Source organism: Solanum stenotomum, chromosome 12 (assembly GCF_019186545.1).
Source record: "Solanum stenotomum isolate F172 chromosome 12, ASM1918654v1, whole genome shotgun sequence".
NCBI lineage: Eukaryota > Viridiplantae > Streptophyta > Magnoliopsida > Solanales > Solanaceae > Solanum > Solanum stenotomum.
In genome coordinates, this window is record NC_064293.1 from 36,731,900 (window position 1) to 36,742,536 (window position 10,637).

The 10,637-nt window shown below is 36.0% G+C and overlaps 1 protein-coding gene across 1 annotated transcript; it reads left to right on the forward strand.

Moving 5' to 3' along the window:
• Positions 1 to 450: 450 nt before the first annotated feature.
• Positions 451 to 10,423, forward strand: LOC125847826 (uncharacterized). Its single transcript, XM_049527530.1, has 18 exons — positions 451 to 859; positions 4,306 to 4,425; positions 4,515 to 4,640; positions 4,718 to 4,780; positions 5,532 to 5,639; positions 6,233 to 6,310; positions 6,990 to 7,082; positions 7,196 to 7,282; positions 7,836 to 7,937; positions 8,063 to 8,182; positions 8,293 to 8,355; positions 8,659 to 8,792; positions 8,951 to 9,032; positions 9,129 to 9,187; positions 9,284 to 9,329; positions 9,714 to 9,805; positions 9,894 to 9,963; positions 10,081 to 10,423. Exons 1-18 carry the CDS (start codon positions 614 to 616, stop codon positions 10,150 to 10,152), a joined length of 1,761 nt encoding a protein of 586 aa, XP_049383487.1. The 5' UTR covers positions 451 to 613; the 3' UTR covers positions 10,153 to 10,423.
• The last annotated feature ends 214 nt before the right edge of the window (positions 10,424 to 10,637 follow it).

The following is a 10,637-nucleotide window of genomic DNA, read 5'->3' on the forward strand; positions in this document are numbered from 1 at the left end:
TGGTGAGCGAGAGACCTAGATATATGCAAATCACACTAGATACATATAATTGAAATTTCAGATAGATTCCGAAAATATAGATACATTGAGAGAGAGAAGAGCGAGAGAGGGAGAAAGGAGATCAAGAGAGGAGAAAAGCGAGTAGGATAGGAAAGAGGGGTGAGTGATATAGGAGAGAGGCAAGCGAGAGATTCAGAGACATGAAATACACTTGAATATAATGTATGTATAATAAATTACACCTAATTTTGACCTCTAGTATTTGAGATTGAAATATGGCACGAATGATAATTTAAAAAACTCACGAAAAAGCACATAATTAAATTCTAAACTAGTGGGATTTGTGTTTTTCGGTACTTTACAATTTGTGTGTTTTGGTGTAATCCTAAACAATAACATAAGCCCAAGGCTACACAAAGCGGTTCAGCCCAACTATTTTTTCCTCAATGGTTCAGCCCAACGATCACTCGCAACGGATCTGATATTTTCTCGTTCACTCTTCTTCATCTTCCGACTCCCTCCATTTTTCTTTCTCTTCACCTTCTCGTACAACTCCACCGGAAAAAAGTATCTCAACTGAAAATCTACATTAATCTCAAACGGCCGGAGTACTATGCTGGTTGAAGTAGCAACCGGAGTAACAGAAGCCATTGGTAATCCAAAAGGCGATTTGAGACCTCAAAACCCTAACGCCGCCTCTAAGAAGTCGAAGGAAAGCGATCGACGTCGTAGGCGGAGGAAGCAGAAGAAGAACAAGGCGGCGTCTAAGGTTGCAAATGGAGAAGACAGTGATAATGGTGCGCAAGACGCAAACGGCGGCGCTGAAGATAGTTCTAAGGAAACTTCTGATCCTCAGAAGGTACTTTCTGCTTATCCTTAATGTTAATGTTATGTGTGCGGTGTTCTGTATTTTTTGGTGAATATAATTTGCTTAGTGTTGTTGATGAGTTAATTTGTTGTGGAGATAGATCTTCTCTGTATCAATGATTTCAGATATTTGTGTTGTAGCTTGATATTACTAAGGTTTTATGTTGAGGAACTTCTTAGCTTGAAATGTTGATACTCTTTTCGTGTAAAAAGATTGGGCTGAGTCAGTTTTAGTTTTCTAGTGATTGTGGTAGTTTTAAAACGGTAGTATAAGAAGAATATCTTGTTATGTTTTGTGATTTGGGGAAACAAGATAAGAGGAGGAGGAGGCAACATTGGATATAGTATGAAATTGCTAATTGGTATCAGGGAATGAATTTCCTCCATTGGGAATGCTGAGAATGACTACATGTGTGAGGTTTGTTGTTAATGGGTATCATATTGAACTTGTTCATAGTTGTAGGGCAAGTAAATTATGTCATCGTTGTAGGATATACTAGAATACTTCATGGAAATTTCTTTTACCATTTTGGTCCCAATCTAAGATGTTCAGGACGAAGCGTGTGTATCATGATGACATGTGTCAAATCTGATGGGGCTTCAAGTACAATGGACTATAAAGCGTGTGTTTCACTGATCATGGGTGCAAATGAACCAAAAAGAACACATTGGAAAATCTGTACACACTCAGACATAGTGCAAGAAAAAATATATGTGTCAGGATTCAGGAACATGAACATTGTCGTGGAGATCAGCGTTTATATTGGCAACTAAGAATAGACTCCTTTTTATTTTCTTATATATTTGCTTTCACTGCGAGTATATAATTAAGTTTATGTTGCTCGGACCCAGCACTTTTGCCGCTGTACCAGGACCAGGGTCTACACACATTGACACGGTAGTGTGCGGAAGTCGTGTCAGATCCAGTCAATAGTGATTGGATTCTTTGACCAAAATCCACAGACAAATTAGAAAATATTTTTGAGATTTTGATTTCTCAAGATAACAAAAAGTAGAGATTTGAAGATGTGGAATGGCATACCTTCAATATTTTCTCTGTTTCCGATTTCTTCAATATTGTTTTCTTCATATAGCAGGCCAAATTGAAGCAAACAGAGAGTTAAACCACTGGGAAGAAGCAGAGAGTTTAATGAAACTGGGGAAGATGACTGAGTCAGCTCATTGGGGAAAACAACGGAGTTTCTTTTTTTATTTAAGGTCTGAAACGACTGAGTTTCGTTCTCTTTTGGGTTTGAAATTACTGAGTTATTTGTAGACAATATTGGATTTCACGGTGATACATCTTCGAGAAAAAAGAAGCTATAGAGAAGAAGATTTGAGGAAAATTAAGGGATATAGAATGCATCTCAATATGGTGCGATACAAACACGGAGAAACTCTTTTGTTTCTGGGCCTTGGTCACAATACACTTTCAGCTACATAGAGCATGGGCCAAGACAAACGGCCCATTTCACAATCCTCATCTAGAATAAATATTTTCCCTCTAAAAGTAGGAACTAGACTATTCTTTCACTATGTTTGTTACAAATTTAGTGATAGATCTTTTGTCTCAAAAAAAATTTAGTGATATAGAAGTCTTAATTAATAATAATGCAAGAAAAACGAACAAACTAAAAATGGTGATAACATTCTTTTTTCTTTGTACTTTTCCTTTTTTATCTTCTTCCTAATTAATGAGTATTTAATAGTAATATTAAGGAATTAATGAAATGTCAGTATATTTGATTAGGACTAAGAATTAAGTACTTCCACAAAATCTCTCTCATGATGTAGGCATAATTTTGCAGCTATACTTTTAGAAGTTTGAATTATTTTTTGCCGAATCCCCGCACCCACGAATCTTAAAATTTCGATTATGCCAAATCCGATCTCTAGATCAGTACCCGAATCCAACACCCCGCACCCGAGTCTGAGCAACATAGGATTAAGTACAGACAATAATTATAGGAACAAAGGAATTTGAATAACTTCAAGTAAATGAAATATTGGATTCTAAAACATGTAAAGCAAGTTCAAATGATTTTAGATGTTGACTACGTGCTTGTGCGGAGATCCAACTTAAGTTTCTAATTCGGACTTTGTATTAGTTTCTTATGCTAAATTTCTAAGTTTATATTTTAATCAATAAGAAGTTCATTACTTGATATAAAATCAGTAAGAAGTTCATTATATTATTCCTATATTATTTTATAGTACTGTTGTTTTTAAGATAGTGCCTATGAGCGATAAGGTGTATGCTTAGTGTCTGCACAGAGAAGTGTGATTGAGGTCAAGTTTTGCTCCTAAATTTGGGTTTTAAGCATACCTTGATCGAGCATTTAACAACATTTTATAGTAATGATATAGTTGGCAACCTTAACCTTTTATCTTTCCTTAGTAAGTAATATAGGTGGTCCCCTTTTCTTTCTAAGAAATAAGTAACATAGGTGGATACCTTTTACTATAAAAGATATATATATATATATATATATTGCATATTTATGTATCACTATATGTGTGATGAAGTTATTCCTACAATACAAAAATTGGACAACCTCTTTTCTTAAAAGAAGTTAGGAATGTGAAAGGATGGAAGAATTTATATGCCATTGGATTAACCTCTGTGGGCAGAATGCTGGCTAAACACCATTATTATTCATCCACAAAAAAAACTGAGGTGGAAGACCCTTTAAAAAAATTAACATTAGTGTGTGTCTTTTCCCTGCTCCCTTTTGTTATTTTACGGGACTGCTGGATTAAGAATATACACCTTTGTGGATTATTGGAGTCTTTTGACATAATTACGTCCTTTCTGTTCAGCTGTAAAAGGGTGATGTGATGGGACTGATATCAGTTTTGCAAATGATATGAGCAAAACCATTTGTTCTTTAGAAGTCGCAACTCACAAGTGAAGTGGTACTTGTTATAACCTTTTATTTTTAGCAGTAAGCTTTAATATACTATAATATACTGAAGATTATTCGACTGTTTCTCATTTGCATGTTTTAATGTGTACAAAATAGTTGGCGTTTGGTGAATTTCTGACTTCAGTGGGTAATATGAAGTTCTGTTAATCTATTTGTCTCTGGAAAATAGTTGGCGCTTGGTGAATTACTTGTTTCATTGCCTTCTTTATGAAGCAATCTTTCCTAAGATATTATTGTGATATCTGTAGAAATATTGAACCTTCTAGAATTTTTTGTTGCTAAGTTGCAGAAAAAAGTGTGCTTATTTTATTCAATGATATGTTTTTTGAGATTCACCTTTGAAGCAACACTGGATGTAAAAGTACTCTGGAAGCAGCAAAAGTTGGTCTCTATCGCCTTAAAAAGAATAACCTTTTGTTGTTGGTTTTATTGTATTATGGTTTTTTTTTACCTTCAAGGCATATTTACATTAAAAAATATTTGATCTTTATAACTCCCCAATTTTTTACAGTCTTTGGTTCAAGTTGAAGTAGAGTATGTACCAGAGAAGGCCGAATTAGATGGTGAGTTCGATGAGGAATTCAGGAAGGTTTTTGAGAAATTCACTTTCACGGATGCCACTGGTGCTGAGGTACATAAAGCTTTGTTCACTTGCATGAACTGTGGTTATAATTTCTGCTGAAGCTTGTTTGCCAATATCTTTCAATTGAAATTCTTCAGGAGAATGATAAGAAGGATGAAACTGCTGCTGATGGAGCCTTAAAGAAAAAGGCGGATTCTGATTCTGAGGAGGAAGAAGAGGATGCACAGCAAAAGGAGAAGGGAGTCTCTAACAAAAAGAAAAAAGTTAGATTTTCTTCTTTTTTACTTCTAAGTTGTTTACCTTCAGTTAGATCTCAGTCTGAACTGTTTCTGCATTTCAGCTTCAGCGTAGGATGAACATTGCAGAACTGAAACAAATCTCTATGAAGCCTGATGTTGTTGAGGTATGGAAGGCATTTGTTTCATTGTTATTTTCCTGACATACATACTCTATGCAGTTTTGTGTACTGTTAGCGGTTACCCTGTGTATTTATCTTGTCATGAGCCAAATGAGTTATCAACTATTATCCTTTTAGAAATGTATTAACGTTCTGATTTTCTGTCTGTCATTTGTGTTCTTTCTTTTGTGATTATGCCCATCCCTAGCTCTACAAATTTTCTTTGCTTGCCTTTCTAAATCTGCTTTATGGTTGTGTCAATTGCTATGATGTGAATCATTTATTAAGTATGACTTTACGAGGGTTCTAACATTATTTTTCTTTAAAGATATGGTATTATCACCTTTCAAAAGGAAGGTATTTGCATCTTTATTATGGGAGATATGTTTTCTGTGTTGTGTGCTGTCTTTTTTCCAGCCCACTTGTGCAGAAAATGTGAAGTGCCAGATTTTGCAGAATATTTTGCACCGTGAGGATCAGTATGACATGGTGTTTGATAAAATTTTATATGATAAACCATTGTCATCTTCCGAATCATCTTTTTTTTCCCACTGTACTGGAAGTAAATTTTGCACGATAGTCATGCAGGTTTTACTCAACTCTTTTGATAGCATGACAATGTTGGCGTGGTAAAATGTCTGTCTGGTGTCTGATTTATATGGGATAACTCCTAACTATATTGATGTTTAGACTCTGGATTTTTTCACTTAAAGTGTAGCCCACTTTTCCTTGGTACTGATTATGCATATATGTCTAGGTATGGGATGCCACTGCAGCAGACCCTAAGCTCCTGGTATTTCTGAAATCTTATCGGAATACTGTTCCTGTTCCAAGACACTGGTGTCAGAAACGGAAATTTTTGCAGGTTAGTCATCATTATTGATACATGTATAGTAAGGTTAACAAAGTGAAGAGTAATGTGTACCTCTTGCACTGCATGTAACAACTAGTAATAGTAGAATTGTTTGATAGGAGAAAAGGTTTGGTTTATGAAGGGGCTCATAGAAGAAAAATGAGTTTGTCTTATATGTATATATATGTGGTTCTTGCAGGCGAGATGCTGTGACACTGGTGGAGCCTCAAACATGTAGGTGTTTGGCAAGGAGAATCCTTGCATGATGTCTATGTTTCTGTGTATATATGTTTTTTATTATTTAGTGGGTTGGGATACATGCATTTGTCTGTTTTTGGTTGTATGTTGCTGGGGTTTCACTTCTCTTAGTTGTAAAAACGGCTGGCTGCTCTTGAGCACCTTAAAGATTGAGTGACTAATATTTTCTCCTATCTAAATTCTCTAATTTTAGTTATTTTTGCATTATATCTGTTCAAAGTTGGATTTTCTGATGTGAAGGGATCTGCCATACAGTCATATAAGCCACACAGAGTATTTGTATAGAGTTTTCTTAGTGTTTTTTTTATTAATTTGCTTTTATCTCACTGACTGATTTTGTTTTTCAGGGGAAGCGTGGGATTGAGAAACAGCCATTTCAACTTCCTGACTTTATAGCTGCAACAGGAATTGAGAAAATTAGACAAGTAGGATTTTCTATCCAATTTTATCCTCCTTTGGCTGATGGCTTTGTTAAGTAGGAATATGTTGCATGAATTATTGTAGATACGCTATTTATAAATGAAGGCTTTTCGTTTTGACTATGGAAAAATGAGAATATGTTGGTGGTACTCTATCGAAGTTGTATCAACGTAATGATCATAATTAAAATGAAGCTTAGATTTCAAGTGGAACTCCTTGATGCTTTCACATTCTACGTTATCTTGAGATGACCCTGGTGACCCTGTTTTTTTAATAGAAGAACACCCTGTGGCATTTTATTTTATTTTATGAAAAGATAAATTAATGTGTACCAAGAAGAGTACAACTGAAGGTCTTAGTCCACCTACATCTTGAAATACTATAAAAGATCCATCAGTGAGGCAAGATCAATTATAATATTCTTCTTACACCAAAAAGGCTCTCAAGTCACGACTTCACGTAGACTTCACATAGGAAATGTGCTCTTTCTGTCCGTTGACCCTTTGGTAGTTCTTCTAATTGTAGAACAGATAGATCCTAAAACTATTTACCTGGTGTAAGATGTTGAGTTTACAAATCTGTTGTGTTAAAACTTGTTGAAATATGATACCTTTCTTTGAGCATATGTAGTATGTCTAGTTTCCTTGCTGATGTTTGAACATCGTATTTGTTATTTTGGTGCAGGCTTATATTGAAAAGGAGGACAGTAAGAAGCTTAAACAAAAGCAGCGGGAAAGGATGCAGCCAAAAATGGGGAAGATGGATATTGATTATCAGGTTTATACGAGCTTTTGGTTTCTCAATGATGCTGACCTTTCAAATACTTATAGACTATAGTTAACTGCTTATTTACTTTTCTAAGACTTACTGCTCTGGGTTATTCTTCACAGGTTCTACATGACGCCTTTTTTAAGTATCAAACTAAACCAAAGTTGACATCCCTTGGTGATCTGTATTATGAAGGGAAGGAGTTTGAGGTATAAAATAGCCATGAATATTGTCATCAAACTCATGTTCTTTAAATCTTTTTAATGATGGTGGTGTCTGGGTGAGCTTTGTGCGCACGTAGAGTATTCCACCAATTCCACTAGGTATCTGCTACTTCGCAGAACATCTGCCCCAAGACTTCGATAGAGGGGAAGAAACACCTAGTATATGTTTGCTTCCGCTGGGATTTGAGCTTGAGACCCCATGTTGTGCTCCAACTTCATTGACCACTAGGCCACAACCTTGGGTGCCAAACACATGCTCTTTCTTCTCTAGCTTTCATGCTAACTTTTTGAAAAGAAAAAAAATTATTCTCAACCTTGCTGATATTTCACCGAGCCTGGGGAAAAACAATGGAAGTCTTTTTGCTGTTGTGATCTTATATGACCAAACTGGGATGGTTTGGATAGGACTATCCAACTTGGAGATGTGTTCCTGTTGTGTTAATTCTTGGTTGTTGTTAGGCTGTACAACTGTTATTACTTTCTATATCCTATCCTCTGCATTTTTGTCTGTTAACCATCATTTTATTTTGATGTGCAGGTCAAGTTGAGGGAAATGAAACCTGGAACTTTGTCTCATGAACTGAAAGAGGCCCTTGGTATGCCTGAAGGTGCTCCTCCTCCATGGCTCATCAATATGCAGGTTAGATAACTTAAAACTGCTTGTTCTTTTACTGGAAGAATCGTTTGTTACCCCAAGTTCTTGTTTGATTACTATGTTGAGTTCGTTGCTAATGTGATTTTCCATGCCTCCAATTTTCTGTGCAGAGATATGGTCCTCCACCCTCTTATCCTCAGCTGAAGATCCCTGGATTGAATGCTCCTATTCCACCTGGAGCCAAGTTCGGTTATCAGCCGGGAGGTTGGGGTAAACCACCTGTTGATGAAGTGGGTTTTACAACTTTTCAGTATATTTGTTTTATATTCTTTCTTTCAGATTGTTCTGCTTTAGAGTTTCTTATTTTAATTTTAACCTTTGCCTTCTTTCTTTGACATAGTATGGGCGCCCTTTATACGGAGATGTCTTTGGTGTATTGCAACAAGATCAGCCTAATTATGAGGTAGTGTAAACTTAATGGGTTAGGATTTTATTTTAGGTAGTTATCTTATCATATAATGATACAGTAAAATAATGGAAATTGCACCATATTCAATATGGTTATAGAGAATACTTAAACTAACTACTTGATTTTGGTAACCGTGCAATGGTATAGACCTACTGATAATGTTTCAATATTGTTAAAAAATTCTGTTTATATATTCATAAATGTGGTTTTGTAGTTGGTGCCACAAAGGATTGAGCCTCACTTTTTTGCTCGGTGTATTACGTAAATTAATATCATGCTGCTCATCTCCATGTGTAGGATGAACCTGTTGATAAGACTAAACATTGGGGTGACTTGGAGGAAGAGGAAGAAGAGGAGGAAGAGGAGGAGGAAGAAGAGATGGAGGAAGAGGAGATGGAGGATGGTATTCAGTCAGTGGACAGTCTTTCAAGGTACTGCACTTGATCAATACCTTTAATGATCCAATATCTATTAGAAATCTTGTAGTAGCTTGAAATCTTCCTCATTTTTGATTCCCTTCACTAGTTATTCGTTCTTGCTGAGGTCCATTTTAGGCTTTGTTCTCAATGTATTTCTCTCTATGGTGTAGTACTCCCACTGGAGTTGAGACTCCTGATGTTATTGACCTTCGCAAGCAACAGAGGAAGGAGCCTGAGAAGCCCCTCTACCAGGTAATTAGGCCAACTTTTTGTCTCCCAATTTCCATATTCTGCCTGCTTACTATTTGTCCTTGCAAAGAAACTCATTACATCTCTTTTTCTGTTAAGGTGCTTGAAGAAAAAGAAGAAAAGATAGCTCCTGGTACTCTTCTTGGAACAAGCCATACGTAAGTAATCTATCTATACTCACATTTATATAGTTTTGGACACTAGCATCTATCCTTTCCTCTACTGTGCAATTGATTTATGCTCTGATCCTGCAGGTATGTGATCAACACTGGCGCTCAAGACAAGGCTGGTGCCAAAAGGGTAAGAGTATCTTTTTCTGTGTCCTGTGTTCAAATGCAAGTTTACTTTCTCAAGCAGAAATCTTCATAGAGACATGGTCTCAGTAGTGTCAGCCCCTATTAGTGGGGCTATAGCTGTTGTGGATAAGTCATATATGGTGAATTTTTCAGCTTATTTCTTGTTAGTTGGTCACTGATGGAAAAGACATAGTTCAAGACAGAGGCGGAGTACTTCAGTTTCATTTGTTACTTTCTGACATAATATCTTGTTATATTTTGACTAAATTATTTGATACTTCTCTTTCATTTGTGTCACTTTCTGATATTAATGCATACAGTTGGTTTTTCTTCTAGAAGAGGCACTAGATAAGAATTTGAGGCTAATTGCTTGGAATGTCCACTGCAGGTTGATCTGCTCAAAGGTCAGAAGTCAGATAGAGTTGATGTCACATTGGCACCTGAAGAGTTGGAACTTATGGACAATGTTTTACCAGCCAAGTAAGTAGTGATTCTTTTAACATTTTATGATTAGAAGCTCCTACATTTCAGTTTAAATGTTTCTAAAACCTTTTTGTGCTTTTTATAGATACGAGGAAGCTAGAGAGGAAGAGAAGCTCCGTAGCCAGCGTGAGGATTTCAGTGACATGGTAGCAGAGGTGTGTAGTTATTTCATGTCTTATCTTCATTCTTTCTCTCCGTACCACCTTACATTTCATTGAATTGTTGGTTTAGAAAGAGTGATTATCAGTTCTGATGAGATAAAATTATTGCAGAATGAGAAGAAGAGGAAGCGTAAAATGCATGAAAAGGATGGCAAGTCGAAGAAGAAGGATTTCAAGTTTTGAGGTTGATAAATTGTACCATCTAGTTTAGGGCTTGCAGTACATGCAGCTTAGGGTAATAACATAAGTAGGTTTCAATATGCACTGCGATAAATCTGTATGTTGTGATGAAGTGTTTTCCCATGCGTTTAAGCAGGGGAGTTGGTGTATGCTAATCTATCCTATGAAATGTGCTTAGTTTGTACCTCTGGTTTCATTTCTACATGCGTTGAGCTGTATTTGAACATTGAAGATCTCTTGCCCTAATTCTGATATATGCTCGACTTGGTCGTAATCTTAGTTTTAGTTTACATTTAGGGCCCGTTTGGCCATGCGATATGGTATCATGAGATGAAATTGAAGTTTTGTTTGGACATGCGATATGAAATTTTTGTGTTGTATATTTTCTCATAAACATAAAAATCTCATAAGTTGTAAAACTATTAAAATATTCCCAATTGTTTATTCAATCTTATCAAATAAATAAAAATTTATAAAGTCGCATAATA